Here is a 15,137-nt window from a genome sequence, read left to right as displayed (position 1 = left end):
TAACAACTGTACAGATCAGATCATATTCAAAACTAATTTTGATTATAAATAAATGTGTTTTTTATTTAATTATGTGTTTGGTACAGGATCTTGCTATGCAGATGGGACTCATAGCGATCCTCCTGTATCAGCTTTCCCCACTGCTGGGATTACGGGCATGTGTCACCAAGCTGGGTTTCCGTGGCTGGCTCAGTGTGCTGGGGGTGGGGATGGAAAGACATGTAGTGAGGAGAACCCGGGTCCTTGCATGTGCCAGGCGGGCGCTTAGACCACTGAGCCATCTCCCTGGCCCCTGAAGTTTTGTTACTTATGTACCATTTTCAAGTCTTCTTTAGACATTTAGTTGAAGCACTATCTCTTTGTTGTAGTGGTTTACATAATATTTAATTAAATTCCATGCTTTCAATAACTAGTACAACCAGAAAAATGAATTTTAAGAATAAATACAATTTACTTTAGTAAATAAATGACTATGCAAGGAAATTGGGAAGGTATTAAATTGCTAAACTTGAGATTTGGAATAAGGAAAAGTTTGAAACATAATGGGAGGGAAGGAAAAAATTGAACTGGGAAGTTAATAATGATGGACTGGAGATCCTGGGACGGTAATAGACTTGAAAGGCGATCAGTGAGGAGATGTCAGTTCTTTTTTTTTTTTTTTTAAAGAAATAGAAAACATTAAATTATTTTTTGGGGCGCTGGGGAGATGGCTCAGTAGAATAAGTGCTTCCCTGGCAAGCGCAAGGGCCTGAGTTCAATCCCTGGTTCTGAAAAAAAAAATTAATTTTATTGATAAAGAAATAGCAGTGAGATAGTTTCAAAATAGATTAGTAGGATAGTTACAATAATTAATGCATTGTGTATTGTTGTCTTTGTAGTAGTTATTCATAGTACAAGATGCAGACATGATGTCTAAGCACTATTAGTACCAATCTTTCTTCTCATTGAACTAAGAGAAAGTAGCTGTACATCTATCCTATTTTGTATATGCAGATATCTATATCTATATCTATATGTGTCTCTCTCTATATATTTTTTCACTATAAAATGGTTCTTTATTTGTATCTCCCTTTTTTGTTTAGTTATGTTGGAGTTGGGTATTCCATTGCCATTCAAATATTATAGGTGTATGAATTCAGAAAAATAATCTGATATAATCCAGTAGACCTAAAGAATCTTTTTTTTGTATTTTAGGGAGGGGTCTACAGGGTGTTCAGGATCTCACTACTAGATCAGACTCATAGTGATACGCCCGTTTATAGCCTCCCAAGAGCTGGAATTACAGGAGCAAGCCACCATGCCCAGACTCAATTGCTGTTCAAGCATGCCCCAGGGGCGGGGCCAGCACAGGCCTGGGGATAGAACCTCTGGCCCCTTCACCTGCTTGCAGTCTCTATAATCTGCTGTGGTATTTGGCCCACCCTACATTCTTTTTTATTTTTTATTTTTTTAAAGGTATTTGGTACAGGGTCTTACTACGCAGCTTGGATTCGTAGAGATGCTTCTGTTTTCAACCTCCCCAGCATTGGGATTATAGGTGTCTAACACCATGCCTGGTCTTGATCACTGGCTCAGTGTGCCCTGGGGCCAGGGAATGAATGCCAGTCCCTGTACTAGTCCTGGAAAATTTCGGATATCCAGTTTTTATTTTATTTTATTTATATTTTTTTGCAACAGAATTTTCTGACCTTGAATTTGTAACAATCCTGCCTTAGCCTCCTAAATGCTGGGATTATGGACCAGACCCTCCATGCATAGTCAAATACCCTGCTTTCTATAGGAACAGAGAGCAAATCTCATCAGCAGTGCAGCAACTTAAATTAATAGAATGTTTGAGCTCTGTATTAGGGTTTCATTAAAAGAAGCCAGAACCATAGAAAAGAAAAAGAAAAAAAAATAAAGGAAGACACAGAGGGTAAATTGAAAATATAATGGAATTTGTAAAATTGAAAAGAGAGATAAGAAAGTGGAAAGAAAAAAGAAAAAAATAGAGTTGGGCATAAAAACAAAAGCTAATGACTGTACAACTATAGAAAAAAACCTTCAACGAATAAAAGCCCCATATTGGGTCCTCTTACAATTCTATATGTAGATTTATTTAAAGTAATATTTTTAAAATGCATCTAAGTGTCTTAATATATTTAAAATCAAAGGAGCCGGGGATATAGCTCAGTGGCAAAAGTGTCTGCCTGGCAAGTACAAAGTTCTGAGTTTGATTCCCAGTTCTGAGCAAAAAACCAAAAACAAACAAACAAAAACAATAAAATCAAGACCCTAGGGACAGATAGAATAAAAAGCCTCATGGATGAGATTAGAAAAATAAGGAAAGAAAAAGAAATAAAATAAGATTCGTGTTGATGATAATAAAGTCGGAGGTAATACCACAAGGACACGATTTTGTGGACACATTCTCACACAGATCCCAGTTTGAGCAGTTTCTTCTCTGACATAGAGAAGCAGTTCAGAGTTCTTTTTTTTTTTTTAACCAAATATTCACCTTCTGACCCAGACAAGGCACCTGTTTCGGATCATTCTCAGAGGAAGGTTGGCACACACCTGAGTGAAGATTGGGCACAAGACACTGTGGCCCCAGCTGACAGCCAGGGACAAGCAGCCAAGCTGGGCAGGCTGGGAGGCCCCAGGCAGGGCTTCTCCTGGGGGAATCGAAATGTCCATCCCCAGCTGCGAGTGAGGTTAGATCTGAATCCAAAACCTCGAGTGGATGAGGTAGCTCTGAGCAGACACATTAGAACTGGGGCTGGAAACAGCCAACACGGGAACAGCGTGATCACTGTCCTGATTGCCCTGGTGATCTTCCATTCTGGAGGCCAGTCTGAGGAAAACCCTCATAGGGCATTGAGCTTGATTGAGAACAAACTCCTCTCCTCTCCATCAGGCCTCAAGCAGCACTTGGAGGCAGAGGAAGAGGAAGAAGAAGAGGAAGAGGAAGAGGAAGAAGAAGAGGAAGAAGAAGAAGACAAAGAGAAGAAGAAGAAGAAGAAGAAGAAGAAGAAGAAGAAGAAGAAGAAGAAGAAGAAGAAGAAGAAGAAGAAGAAGAAGAAGAAGAAATCCAGACTTGCTTCACCCCTGAGGAGAATGCTGTCCTGACTTCCTCCGACCAAGTTAGCCTTGTTTTCTAGGACCCTAGGGGCACTGGCAGATGATACCAAGTTCATCGTGGACAGCTGGGCTAGCCAGGCTTTGCTATTGACATTTTGAAAATTAAAAAGGCAAAAGAAAAATGGCAACAGTTCTTGCGCAAAAGGACAGAATTAATTTGGTGACCAGAGGGGCCCAGAAAAGGAAATGAAACTGGGAGTTATAAATGAATGGATGTTTGCCATTGGTAAAAATCTAGGTCACTGACAGCTGTACGTATTTTTCCACTTTTATTTTTGTCTGTGGGCTTTGATAGCACCGTTGTCTAATAAATGTCTCATCATCTGAGTGTAATGAGAGATTTCATTCCAGAACACAATTGTTATACAACAAAAATTTAGTACGTGGGAGGAAATTGTCAATCCACACAATTTTCAGCTTTGTATGTCCTTTCTTTGCAGGCAGTCAGGCATAAGCGAGCGTTTGTTATTCGATTCTTCTAGAGCATTTCTAGCACGCTGCTGCGGGCATGACAGAGTGTGATGTTTATCTTTCATTACCTGCCAGCTCCCCACTGGAAAAGGCCTTGCTGGAAGGCGTCACCTGATGTCTTTGTGGAAGCACCATATAAATGTGTGTTGGGAGCAGGGCGTGGGGGTACCCTGGTCTTCAAAGCTGGCTTGAAGAAAAGCACGTTGAGATGAATGATGAAGAAGGGGAACTTCTGCACGAGGTAGGAAGCTAATATTTAAAATTCTGCTTTCCAAAATATAGCAAAGCTTTTTATTACACTATGTGACCTATTTGAGTACCAGCAGGAAAAAGAGAAGCATGATTCTATTTTTTTTTTTTTTTTATGTGTGTGTGTGTTTAGTGTATTTTGTACAGGGTCTCACTACACAGCTCGTACTCATAGGAATCCTCCAGTTTTCAGCTTCCCCAGTGCTGGGATTACAGGCATGCGCCACCATGCCCAGACTCTGTGGCGGATCAGCACGCCCTGGGGGTACGGCCTGCAGGCTGGGGATCGAACCCTGCTCCCTGTGTTTGCCAAAGGAGGCACTTAGTCTGCTGAGCTATCTCACCATCCCATAATTTTTATATGTCTGCTTTGGAGAAGTTTGTAAAGCAACTCTCCTCTTTACTGTACCAGTGAGTTTATCAACATGACAAAACTAATCAATGAAGAATTTTCATTTAAGAGAGCTTGTTGAATTTGATTAATCACATAAATAACTTCATTAGGCACTGAGTTTCAGAATCTTTGCTTTTCTCAAAGCTCCTGCCTCATTCTAATAAAAACGTGCCAGGCCTACATGACTAATAGTGAAAACCTGTTTTCAGATTATATTTAAAATAAACAGGGTATTAAATACTAATAGCCACTCATTGGGTTTGAAATGTACAACAATAATAAATCACAGGGCTAGCCAGATAGCTCAGTGGACTAAAGTAACCGCTTAGCCAGGCGCAGGGACCAGGGTTTAACCCCGGGCATGCTGTACCAGCCCTGCCCCCAGGGCGCTCTGAGTCAGTGATTGAGACTAGGCATGGTGGCGTGCACCTGTAATCCCAGTGCTTGGGAGGCTGAAAGCAGGAGAATCACTACAAGTCCAATCTGTGTAGTGAGACCCTGGTAGATCTTGTACTAAATACATAAAAAACAAAACAAGGCAAGACACAATATCAATTGCCAACATGTGGCATTTCTTATCAGTTCTTAATGTGAATGCATCCAACTTCTACTTTTGTATTTCTAGAAGACTGTTCTTAACGGAAGTGGGTTTTCTGTAGATGAAGTTAAGAACGAGAGGGGCAAACCTAGTATAAGATGCAGTGTCCGGTCAGTGTATTAGTGATTTCTGGGCCTGAGATCCAATCTCTCGGGACAAGTGGTAGAATCTGTGGAGGGGCAGGATCACTTTTATATACAATAAATATAAGCAGTGGGCTTGGGAAGTACATTCACTTTCCACATGGAAACTAGACAAGGCTGTGTGAAGAGGGGCTGTGAAGAAGACCAGCTGTGACCTCTTTGGTAAAGTCACATCATTATCTTCTGTGAATGAGAACACTTTTATCGGAAAAGTAAATTTAATTTTAGCTGCAAATGATAGCTTAGAAGAAAACAAGTGAATGTTATAAGTGTGACTGTTGGCTTTTTGAGATTTTGATCTCTACTTCTGAACTTTTCCCTGGCTTCAGTTTTACTTGCAGCTGCTGGGTCTATGGAAGAGCTGTGTTTTCTCTGCCAGCTCTATCTTGGCCCAGGGCTGCAGGTGACCTACCTTCTGTGCAAAGAGCCACCCTTTCCTGGGCACCAGTCTCGGCTGATTGTTGAGTGTTCATACTTAGGGGAATAGAAAAGCCAATGACATGATTTTGAAGTACACCATTTTCACAGCAAGGGACGTACTCTATCTTTTGGAAAAAACTCTCAATAGCAGATAATAGATGTAATAAAGGCCAGCCCAGGCAGGCCACCGGACCCGAGTCTCGGCAGAATAACTGCCTTCGTGGTCTCTTGTACAGATTCACAATCTCGGGGGGAAGAGGTGGTGGTGGAGGGAGAGAGATGATGTATGCTTTTCCATTTCCAACGTCTGGAAGGGAATGATGATGGTGCTTTGCACCAGATTCCCGGGTAACCTGAGCAACAGCAGCAGGAAGTTAAGGGCAAGTACAGCAGCTGAACAAAGCCCCCATGGATCCCAGAGGGTGGATTGTGTGAACAAAGTTGCTTAGGATGGTCATTTCCCTCAGCTCCACACAGAACAAATTCTGTGTCACAAGCGTCAGTAAAATAAACAGCCATTCAGCTCAGGTTTGTTGTTTCTCTGAAGAATGTTTTACTGCATTATCCTCCTAAAAAAAGCTTGCTAATGTCATATATTCAGCCAAATTCTTAGCAGCAGCGAGCAGAAAACAGGTCGAAACCATGTTTCCCCCCTCTAAGCAGGCTCTAAGGGTGTGTTAGGTTGTGAACTGGGACCGTAGTGATCAAAGTCCACGTGCCAAGAGCCGTGTGCGTGGCACTGAGCCAGGTGACACGAGTTGTGTGTGTGTGGGGGGGCCTCTGCTCCGGCTGCAGGGACTGGTGTTTCCACATCGTGGGGGAGACCAGAGAGTCACCCAGCCCCGCTTCTGGGCCTTGTTACTAGGGGCAGCCGGTGGGAGGCTCTGACGCACCTTCGGAGATGACGCACCTCCTTTCCCTGTGGCCTGCCACCCTCCTGGACTCCTCGGGGACTCGCTGATTCTGTTTGCTTTTAATGTGTTTTATTCTTTAGGATTCAGGAGATTTTCTTTCTGTTTTCAAGTTTTTTTTTTAGTTCATTTTGTGATTACTTTTTATTTATCTCAGACCTACCCAGTTTCATTTTAAGTGGATCTCGGAGAAATCTTGACGTGAAAGCGAGCTTCGTGCTTCAGGGGCGGCGCCACGTGCACACCCGCGGCAGCCAGGCGGTCTGCAGGCAGCCCTGGATCTACTAGTCAACGGCTGCGTGATGTGGAGCAGGCCACTGCCCGACCCTTCCTTGTGCTGCAACAGCAATAACACCCACTGGAAGAGATTCTGCAGAGCTTAGAGTAATCAGGATGTTATTTAGAACACAGGAAGCAGTACTTAAAAAGGAGCCACTAATCATATATACTTTATTTTATTTATAAACTGACCAGTAATAGCTTCTCTAAGATTTTATTTTTATAGTCTTAAAGCAGTTTTTTTTTTCTTCACACAATAGAATTTTATCTGTCGGTCTATCTATCTATCTATCTATCTATCTATCTATCTATCTATCTATCTATCTATCTACATATCATCTATGCATTTATGTATCTATCCATCTGTCTACCCATCTATCATCTACCTACCCATCTATTTTTTTTTTCAAAATATTTATTTATTTATTTATTTATTTTTGTGTGTGTGTGTGTGTGTGTGTGTGTGTGTGTGTGTGTGTGGCCAGCTCAGCCCATCAGGGTACGGGGCTGGCCGGCATGTGGTGCTGGGGGATTGAACCGTGGTCCCTGTGCTTTGCTTAGCTTAGCTTGTTCTAAGTAGATGCTTTAGACCACTGAGCCATCTCACCAGCCCTACCCATCTATTTTTGAAATAAGGTCTTGTGTAGTTCAGGCTGGCCTTGATCTCTCTCTGTAGCCCAGGCCAGCCTCATACTCATGGCAATCCTCCTGCCTCAGCCTCTTGAATGCTGAGATTACAGGCATTCACCACAATCCTTGGCTGCATGATAGAATTTTATTTGTTTATGATGATAATGTAAATAATTGTGTATGGTATATACTTATATATACAAGCCTAGCTATTGATTTCTAGCTTATTATAGCTTTCCTTAGGTACAGAGATAAGAACTACTCCTGGACTCTGTTGCTGGCTCTGTTTACCTGGGGTGGGGCCAGCACAGCCTGTGGGACCAGGAATTGAACTGTGGTCCCTGTACTTGCTAAACCAGGTGCTTAGTCTGCTGAGCTATCTCTCCGGCCCACAAGGGCCTTAACACAGCTCTACTCCCACCTGGGCTCCTCCTGTCTCTTCTTATAAAACCACTCTTCCTGCTCTGAGGTCTCCACCTTTCTGACATAAGCACCTGTAAAGGCCCTACCTACTCGTATTATCCCACAGGGAGTTAGGGTTTAGCATATGAATCGAGAGGGGATGCAAGCAGCTAGTCCATAAAGCTTCAACGTCTCATAGTCTGTCCTCTTTCCTTGATCTTACCAGGAGATGTAGCGGAGTCGGTCTCTTCAGCCCTCGTTGCCATCCTTCCTTCCTTTTGGGTCCTTTGTGCTTTTCTCTCATCACTGTCATCATTGTGGGCTCCTTTCATGAAGCAGTTAGACTTGTGTACGTCTCAGTACCTGGAGGCAGCGTTCTCTTTCCTGGAGCTCTGTGCCTTCCTCCAGTGTCCACCATTCCCATCATCCTTTGCTGCTCTGCCTGGTCTTTTCTGACTGTTGTCTCTGTGAGCATTTCTCCTTTCTCAGGGGTGTCCTCCAGTTCTTCCTCACTGGGTTCCTTCCTCGCTCCTCGCTAGCTTCTGTGGCAGCAATACCTGCCCTTTCCTGCTGTTCCTTCATTTTGGCACAGCTTTTAATTTCTTGCTGTGGGTGAATATTGGGTTACTGTTATCCCTTAGTTACTGCAGGTCGATCATCCCAAAACTCCCAAATCAGTGGATGGCGATAACCTAACTAAATGAGATGAATAAAATGATTTCAGGGCTTGAGGAGAATCAAAAATCCTCTTACCAAGATTTTCTGGGGTTTAAGATCAGGAGCTTCTGTAGGCAGCCATATTTATTTAGTTATCAAAGAGGGGACTACTGAAGAAAATCCAGGAATCTGGGCAGGACTGGGGAATCCCTTCAAGGACTCTTCCAAGTAATACAGAAGTGAGATGCCTGAGGCTATGGTCTTTACTTAGTGAAGTGAGATTGGAGCCAGCAGTCCTCAGCTGTGGCCTTGTTTTGTCCTTGAGGCCTGAAGGCTTCACCCTCCATAGAGGCTGCCATCTGTAGACAAGGGGCCTCGGGTAGGCAGACTCACAAGGAAAGGCAGAATGACAACCAGATACTATAAATCCTGCTCAGAGCCATTCACAGTGGTCTCCACCAGGCAAATCCTCTTAGTCCCAGCTTTTCCCTTCATATTCTGTCATTTGTTCTTTGACTACTTCTGAGGTGCGCGTGTTTTCCGGTTAAATGTGGCTGCTTCTTCATTTTGTCTCAGCCCTCTTGTTTCCCAGCCTCTGCCTTTTCCCTCAGAGATTCCAGCTCCTGTCTGGGCTGTGGACCTATGCTTGCACTTTGTTTTTTGGATCCAGGTTCCTGCAGTCGTGGCCTCTCCGAACCTCCAACCATGCAGGTTCTCAGATGGCACTCAGAATCTGCCCACTCTGGTTTCCTCTTCTTTCTGGGCTTCCAGGTCAGAAACCAGACTGTTGTCTTTGATCTGCTTCCTTCACTTCCTCTGCCCAGTCACCAAATGGCCAGATCTACCTCCCAAATATGGTTTGAAGTATACGTGTTTTTGTCTGATCCACAGTCATTATCTTGGGTCACAACAATGTACTGTAATCTCTAGTCTAGATTGCCCAACTGGGTACCAGAATTGAAGTAGCTTTTGGTGTGCAGTGACTTGACCTACCTTTAGTAGTTCTTAGCTATGTAAGCGGGGTTGAGTAGATTGTTGGTGTTTCTGATGTCATGATGCTTGGGCTAAGTTAATAACTGCTTTTCGGTTTAAAGAAATGAATATGGAGATGAACGATTGATAAGGAGAATTACTTCACAAAGCACTAGGTGAGAATTTTAAAGGGAAATGATACAGTTTATCAGTAATAATGATGATGATGCTAGCTATTTGAACAAGTCAGAAGGTTTATTAAGAAATCTACTTTCACTGAAGACTTAACGGCTTACTACAAATGGGATTACTACTTGATGTAGCAATCCTACTGTTGTGTATATATTTGGAGACAAGATCAGATATGAGAGAGACGTCTGCACTCCTCTGTTTATTCAATACTAGTCACAAGAACCATGATATGGAATCAACGTAAATGTTTGCCTATGGGTGAATGGATGAAGAAAATGTGGCACAGGGCAGGGCTCCTGTACAGCAGGTGAGAGGGTTCAATTCTCACCACTGCAATACATAAAATAAATGTAAAGCACAAAGAAAATGTGGTGCACATACACAGTGGGTAGTATTCAATCATATAAAGGAAGGAAGTTCTATCATTTGTGAAAACACAGGAACATGGAGAACGTTTTGTTAGGTGATGTAGCAGGCTCAGGAAGGCCAACATGACGTGATGCCCCTTATATGCGGAGGGTGCCAAAGCTGGGCTCACAGAAGGAGAGAAGAAAATTGTGGTTCTGAGAGGGTGGAGGTTAAGGAGATTGGGGAGATGTTGGTGGAAAGACACAAAATTCATTTAGATTCCCTATGATGAGTGTGATTATGATACATATCAAAAGTGTGCCAATAAAATTTTTTATAAAACCTCAAATTTCAGTTAGAAATAATTATTTATTTAAAAAGGGCTCTGAGAGTAGATTTTCAGTGTTCTAACTGTAGAAGAAAGTGGGTGTGTCTTAAGAACTGGATTTAACCATTCCTCAGTGTAGACATATATAAAAAAAACAGCAGGTTGTACATGACAGACATACACAGTTTCTTCTTTTTTCTTTTTTTTCCATAATTTTATTGAGAAACAAATAGTAATGAGACAGTTTCAAAACAAATTACTAGGACAGTTTCAATAATTAATACATTGCATACATTCTTCCTAGTGGTTAATTGCTATACAAGATGCAAACATGATATCCTATTTACACACACTATTAGAACAAATCCCTCTATTCATTAAGAGAATACAACTATTTATCTATCCTAACCACTTTGAATACACAGATACAAAATGGACATTCATCTGTATCCCTTTTTTTTTGTTAAGTTACGTTATTTGAATATTATAGGTGTGTTAACTTAGCAAAATATTCTAAAAGAGCCCAGTAGCCCATAATAGTATTGGGTCTTCCGCTTGACTGGCAATGTCAGAAATTGTTGACCTGAGTCTCCTACAGCTCAACGTAACAGCATGGCTTTACTTCTTATACCTCATTTTTATACTTTTCTGCTAGATGATTAAGACCAAGGTAAAGCAGGACCTATGCGACAAGAGTTGTAGCTTTTGGGTCTGATAAGGTCAGTGAAATCCCCTCAGGATTTATCCTGAGATCCTGTACCTCAGATTGTAGAACCTTTGTCAGTTTCGTCATGTGGATGAGTCACGGCCATTGCTTGGCCAATGTGCTCTCTGTGAAAGCCTGAGAGAATGTTTTCTCTCCCTGTGACTCTCCTTAGGCACACTACATTATCAATCACTTTCCTCTTTGGCCCCATAATCTCCTTGATCAGAAAATTTGGGACACTACTGAGTTACATGACATAACAGTACGAGTTCTCATATGTCCTGAGTCTTAATTGACCTTGGAAGGATAGGGCCAAAATGTTGGCTTTCCTTGCAGCCCTCCTCTTTCTCTAATTTTGCTGTGCAAACTTCTTAGGCATAACATGGAACAGGTATTTTTCATCAAGTATTGATATGTTGAACTTTAAGTCCCTACAGAATATGATGAAAAAAATCTAAAAAATTAAAATATATTTTAAATAGGCATAGAGAATTATATAATTCTTATGTTTATACATAAGTCCAGAAATCTAACCATATACAACTTTGTAGTGGGACCCACAACTTTCCTTTTCCTGTCTCCTGCCTTCATTCATCACCCCCTTCTTTCTGAACAACCATCCACCCAAAAGACAGCACAGCAGCAACTGGCATGTCATGACAAACAACCAATATTCAGAAGACCAAAATGACTGGCACTCCAAGCATGAACCTACTATTACAGATTACCATCTTCAATGCAGTTGCTTAGTTCACAGGTGTCAGTATATATAGTTAGTCAGGGTGAGAATCCTTCCAATTAATTGCTAGATTCAAAAATCTTCTGGAGATTCTCAGGATCATTGCCTTGCCCATCTTGTATGTATAACTGTATGGCTTGTCACTGTCATGTTTCCTAGCTCTTCTACTTTCCCTCTCTTAATTATTTAATCCTCAAGTTCTTGCTTTCCTTTTAGTTGTATTATAATACAACTTTCTATTTGTATTTGAAAGTCCTTTATTGACTTTTACACCATCCAGCAGGTTCATTTTTAGTCATGTCAGGAAAGGTGGCTATGGGCTCACAGGGCACCAAGTATTCTCAGTGGGAACCCGATGCAAACATGGCCTGAGGAATGATAGAATGAGGTGTGGGGCACAGAGAGTGGCCACAGTGAGAGACTGGGGAGAATCGGGCAGACTAGATTTGTCAGGGCCTCAGAGAACATTAATTCAAATGTTTCCTGAAGATCATGAAGAATTGTGAAAATAACCTCAGAGGGGAATGACAACCCCAAATTGTATTACAGAGAAATACCATGGCAGTAGTCCACAGTGAATCGGCGAAGGTCACACTGCACACAGGGGACACCCCAAAAGGCTGTGGCCAGCCAGGCGGCCAATGTGGGAAAGAGGAGTTCTTAGTTTACAATGTGCACCCACAGAGAAGAATGACCACAGTGTGTTTAACTGTTCCCACTCTGCTCTAGGTAGATTTCACGTTTTCACTATTAAAACTAAGGTGGCACTAGATGTTCATAACTCTACACACTTTGTGTTATTAGGCCGCAGTGCTAGGCTAATGTCACAGCTGTTTTAGATTAGTTGAGGTTGATGATATACTCTTTCAAATGCTTCTTGTCCCTAAATATTTTCAATATATTTCCCTCCATTTTTCTTTGAAAAATACACTTAAGATAGCTGAAGGCATGATCTTCCCTTTTTGACATAATCTTATACACTTCAAATTGTTGATTGTGCTTTCCACTCTTTCTAGCAGGTCAAAACATGATGGTGCTCTTTGTGCTGGATTCATTTTTCACTTATTCCCATTATGAACAAACTCAGCATGTCCAATAAATGTATTAATGATTATATCTTAAACTCCAACTATTACACAGAGGTCAAAACAAAGATGTTTTTAAGGTCTTGACATTAAAAAAGCAACTGCTATAGAAAATTAAAAGCAAATGAATAAAAGTAGTGATATTTAAAATCTGAATAACAGTGATTACTACATCGAAAGGAAGATTATCAGGTCAAGCTAGGGTGTAAATTTAATGCTTGATAGAATTCCTTTAGGCTAAGCCTCTTAATTGGTTCAAGCTACTGAGTTGAAATCCAAATGAAATAATTATATTAAGTCATATCAACAAATTTTGCAAGAAACTCTATGATGAGAAAATGTGAATTATGGAAATGTCTTAGGGCCCCAATGTAGGTCAGCAGCATTACGCGCCTGCTTGTAAGTGCAATGTCCTGAGTTCAATCCCTGGTACCAAAATAAATAAATAAATAAATAAATAAATAAATAAATAAATAAATTAATAAAAAGAAAGAAAAAGAAAATGTCTGATATTATGAAGTATTCATTCTTTACGACTGTCCCACTCTGAGGCAAAAGCGCCATTGGTTAGAAAGGAAGCACATTTCTTTCTTTCTTTTTTTTTCCGGCAGAACCGGGGATTAAACTCAGGCCCTTGAGCTTGCCAGGGCAGCGCTTATTCCGCTGAGCCATCTCCCCGGTGCCACCTGGAAGCACATTTCTGAAGTGAGAAAAAGCTGCTTAGGTGGAAATGTCCAAGGAGATCAAACTAACCAGCTATGGCAGAATTTTGTCAGCTGTTGTCCAGCTGAACATTAAGCAGATTTGCATATTTTGGTCATGTGATCAACACAAAATTGTATAACTTGTTTATATTCACAGCTCTTCCAACCTGACTTATTCCATGTTCTCTTTATATTCAGCTCAAATGTTTCCCTTGGGTTGAAGCTTGGCTTAGTGTCCCTGCTATCTAAAGATTCAACTTATAAAATATTCCACATGTTTAATAATAACATAAAGGGAAGGGGCTTGGGGAAGGGGAAGAGGGAGGGGAGGTAAAAATAGAAATGATTAAAATGCAGTATGACAAACACACAGCAATATAAAAAAAACAGGAAAATAATGACAGCATCAGGGTCTGGGCCAAACAAGAGTATGTTGGTCATACTGCCATTTCTGGGAATTCCTGGACTGTATTGGCTTTGCGTTCTTGTGACAAAGTGGAATGCTCTGTGTTGCCTGGTCTCTGCCTTGGCCCCAGCATTGTGGGCTGAGATGGGGCTGAATATCATGGTGTGGAGTATGGGTCCAGCCAGGGTTTTCAACTCCTGGAAGGAGTGGGAGGGAGGCAGGCAGGAGGGGACATGGACAGGGACCCCTCAAGGGGCGAGCCAGGGACTGCCTCCTTCCATCCAGGCCTTATCTACAATTTTTATCACCTCCTGTAGCCCGCAACCCACCAGTCTTCTGTAGATATTTCTGACCCATGTGCTCATCTCTCTGTGGGTCCCACCAGCTCTGTGTGCTCAATATCTCCCATTCGATAGGGGATTAGACCCAGGGATAACTGCTCTGGGCTGGACCAGGGGGATGGGGGGCTGAAGCCTGCTGATGGTAATTGTGGCTGAGGTGGGCGTGCTCCACACTCCTTGCCCAAGAAGTGGCACAGCCAGGAAATCTGTTCTGTTGGCTGTTTGATGATCAGAAAATGCTTCTAGACAGGGCAGGAGATGGCTCAGTAGAATAAGTGCTTGCCTGGCACTTGTTCAATCCCCAGTTCAAAAAAAAAAAGAAAGAAAGAAAGAAAGAGAGAAAGAGAAAATGCTTGTAGACTAACTGGTGAATGATTGTATGTGTGGTTGCCTACCAAAGGTACACACACAAAGAAAATGCAATCCAAACAACAAACCCCTCCTAGGCCCTGCAGTCCTGCTCCCCTGCGGCCTTTGTATTTCTGTTATTGGGCTGTTGAGGGTTTTCTTAGGCCTTGTGAGGTCCCTGGCACAGTCCCTGGCACCGTGTTCAACAGTGGGGAGTGGTCTTTCATAGGCTGTGTTTGTTAAGAATAGGTTGGGGCTCAGGTGCTGTTTAGCTGGTTCAAATACTCTCTCTCCCATGTCGGAGGTTTGTGGGCTTGTTAGGCTTTCCTTGCCTTGGGCTTCCTCATCTAAAACAGACATGGTCGCATATTCATTTCGAGGTATTACTCTGAGGCTGATGAATGCATAGAAAGTATTTGGAAGAGACCTGGAACATAGTAGATGGAATAAGCATTTATTCCTTTATTAGCTTTACTAACAGTTGACTCTTCCAGCCACCATTCCCCATTCACCATCACACTAGATGACACTGGAAGAAGCAGGTAGTTAGTGTGATACAGTTGCTGCCCCTTCAGAACAGGGTCAGACCTGGTTGTGTGGTAGTTGAGAAATGCAACTTTGCTTTTTGGTACTGGGAATTGAACTCAGGACCTTACACTTGCCAGGCAGGCACTGTGCCACTGAGCTATATTCC

The 15,137-nt window shown here is 42.0% G+C and overlaps 1 protein-coding gene across 2 annotated transcripts in view; it reads left to right on the top strand.

The window, feature by feature from the left end:
* Nucleotides 1-1,375: 1,375 nt before the first annotated feature.
* Lgsn (lengsin, lens protein with glutamine synthetase domain) overlaps nt 1,376-15,137 on the top strand; it is a 39,945-nt gene continuing 26,183 nt past the window's right edge. The window contains exons 1-2 of one of the 2 annotated variants that reach the window (XM_023709197.1): nt 1,376-1,408; nt 3,561-3,832. In XM_023709197.1, coding sequence (XP_023564965.1) covers nt 3,731-3,832 — 102 coding nt within the window. In that variant the 5' untranslated portion in view covers nt 1,376-1,408; nt 3,561-3,730. Of the gene's footprint in view, nt 1,409-3,290; nt 3,372-3,560; nt 3,833-15,137 lie in introns of those variants that run through there. The other variant, XM_023709201.1, reaches the window with a different exon arrangement.

This window comes from Octodon degus, unplaced genomic scaffold (assembly GCF_000260255.1).
Source record: "Octodon degus isolate 3935 unplaced genomic scaffold, OctDeg1.0 scaffold00001, whole genome shotgun sequence".
Classification (NCBI taxonomy): domain Eukaryota; kingdom Metazoa; phylum Chordata; class Mammalia; order Rodentia; family Octodontidae; genus Octodon; species Octodon degus.
The sequence above is the reverse complement of the archived record's forward strand: the minus strand, read 5'-3'. Positions and strand labels throughout refer to the sequence as shown.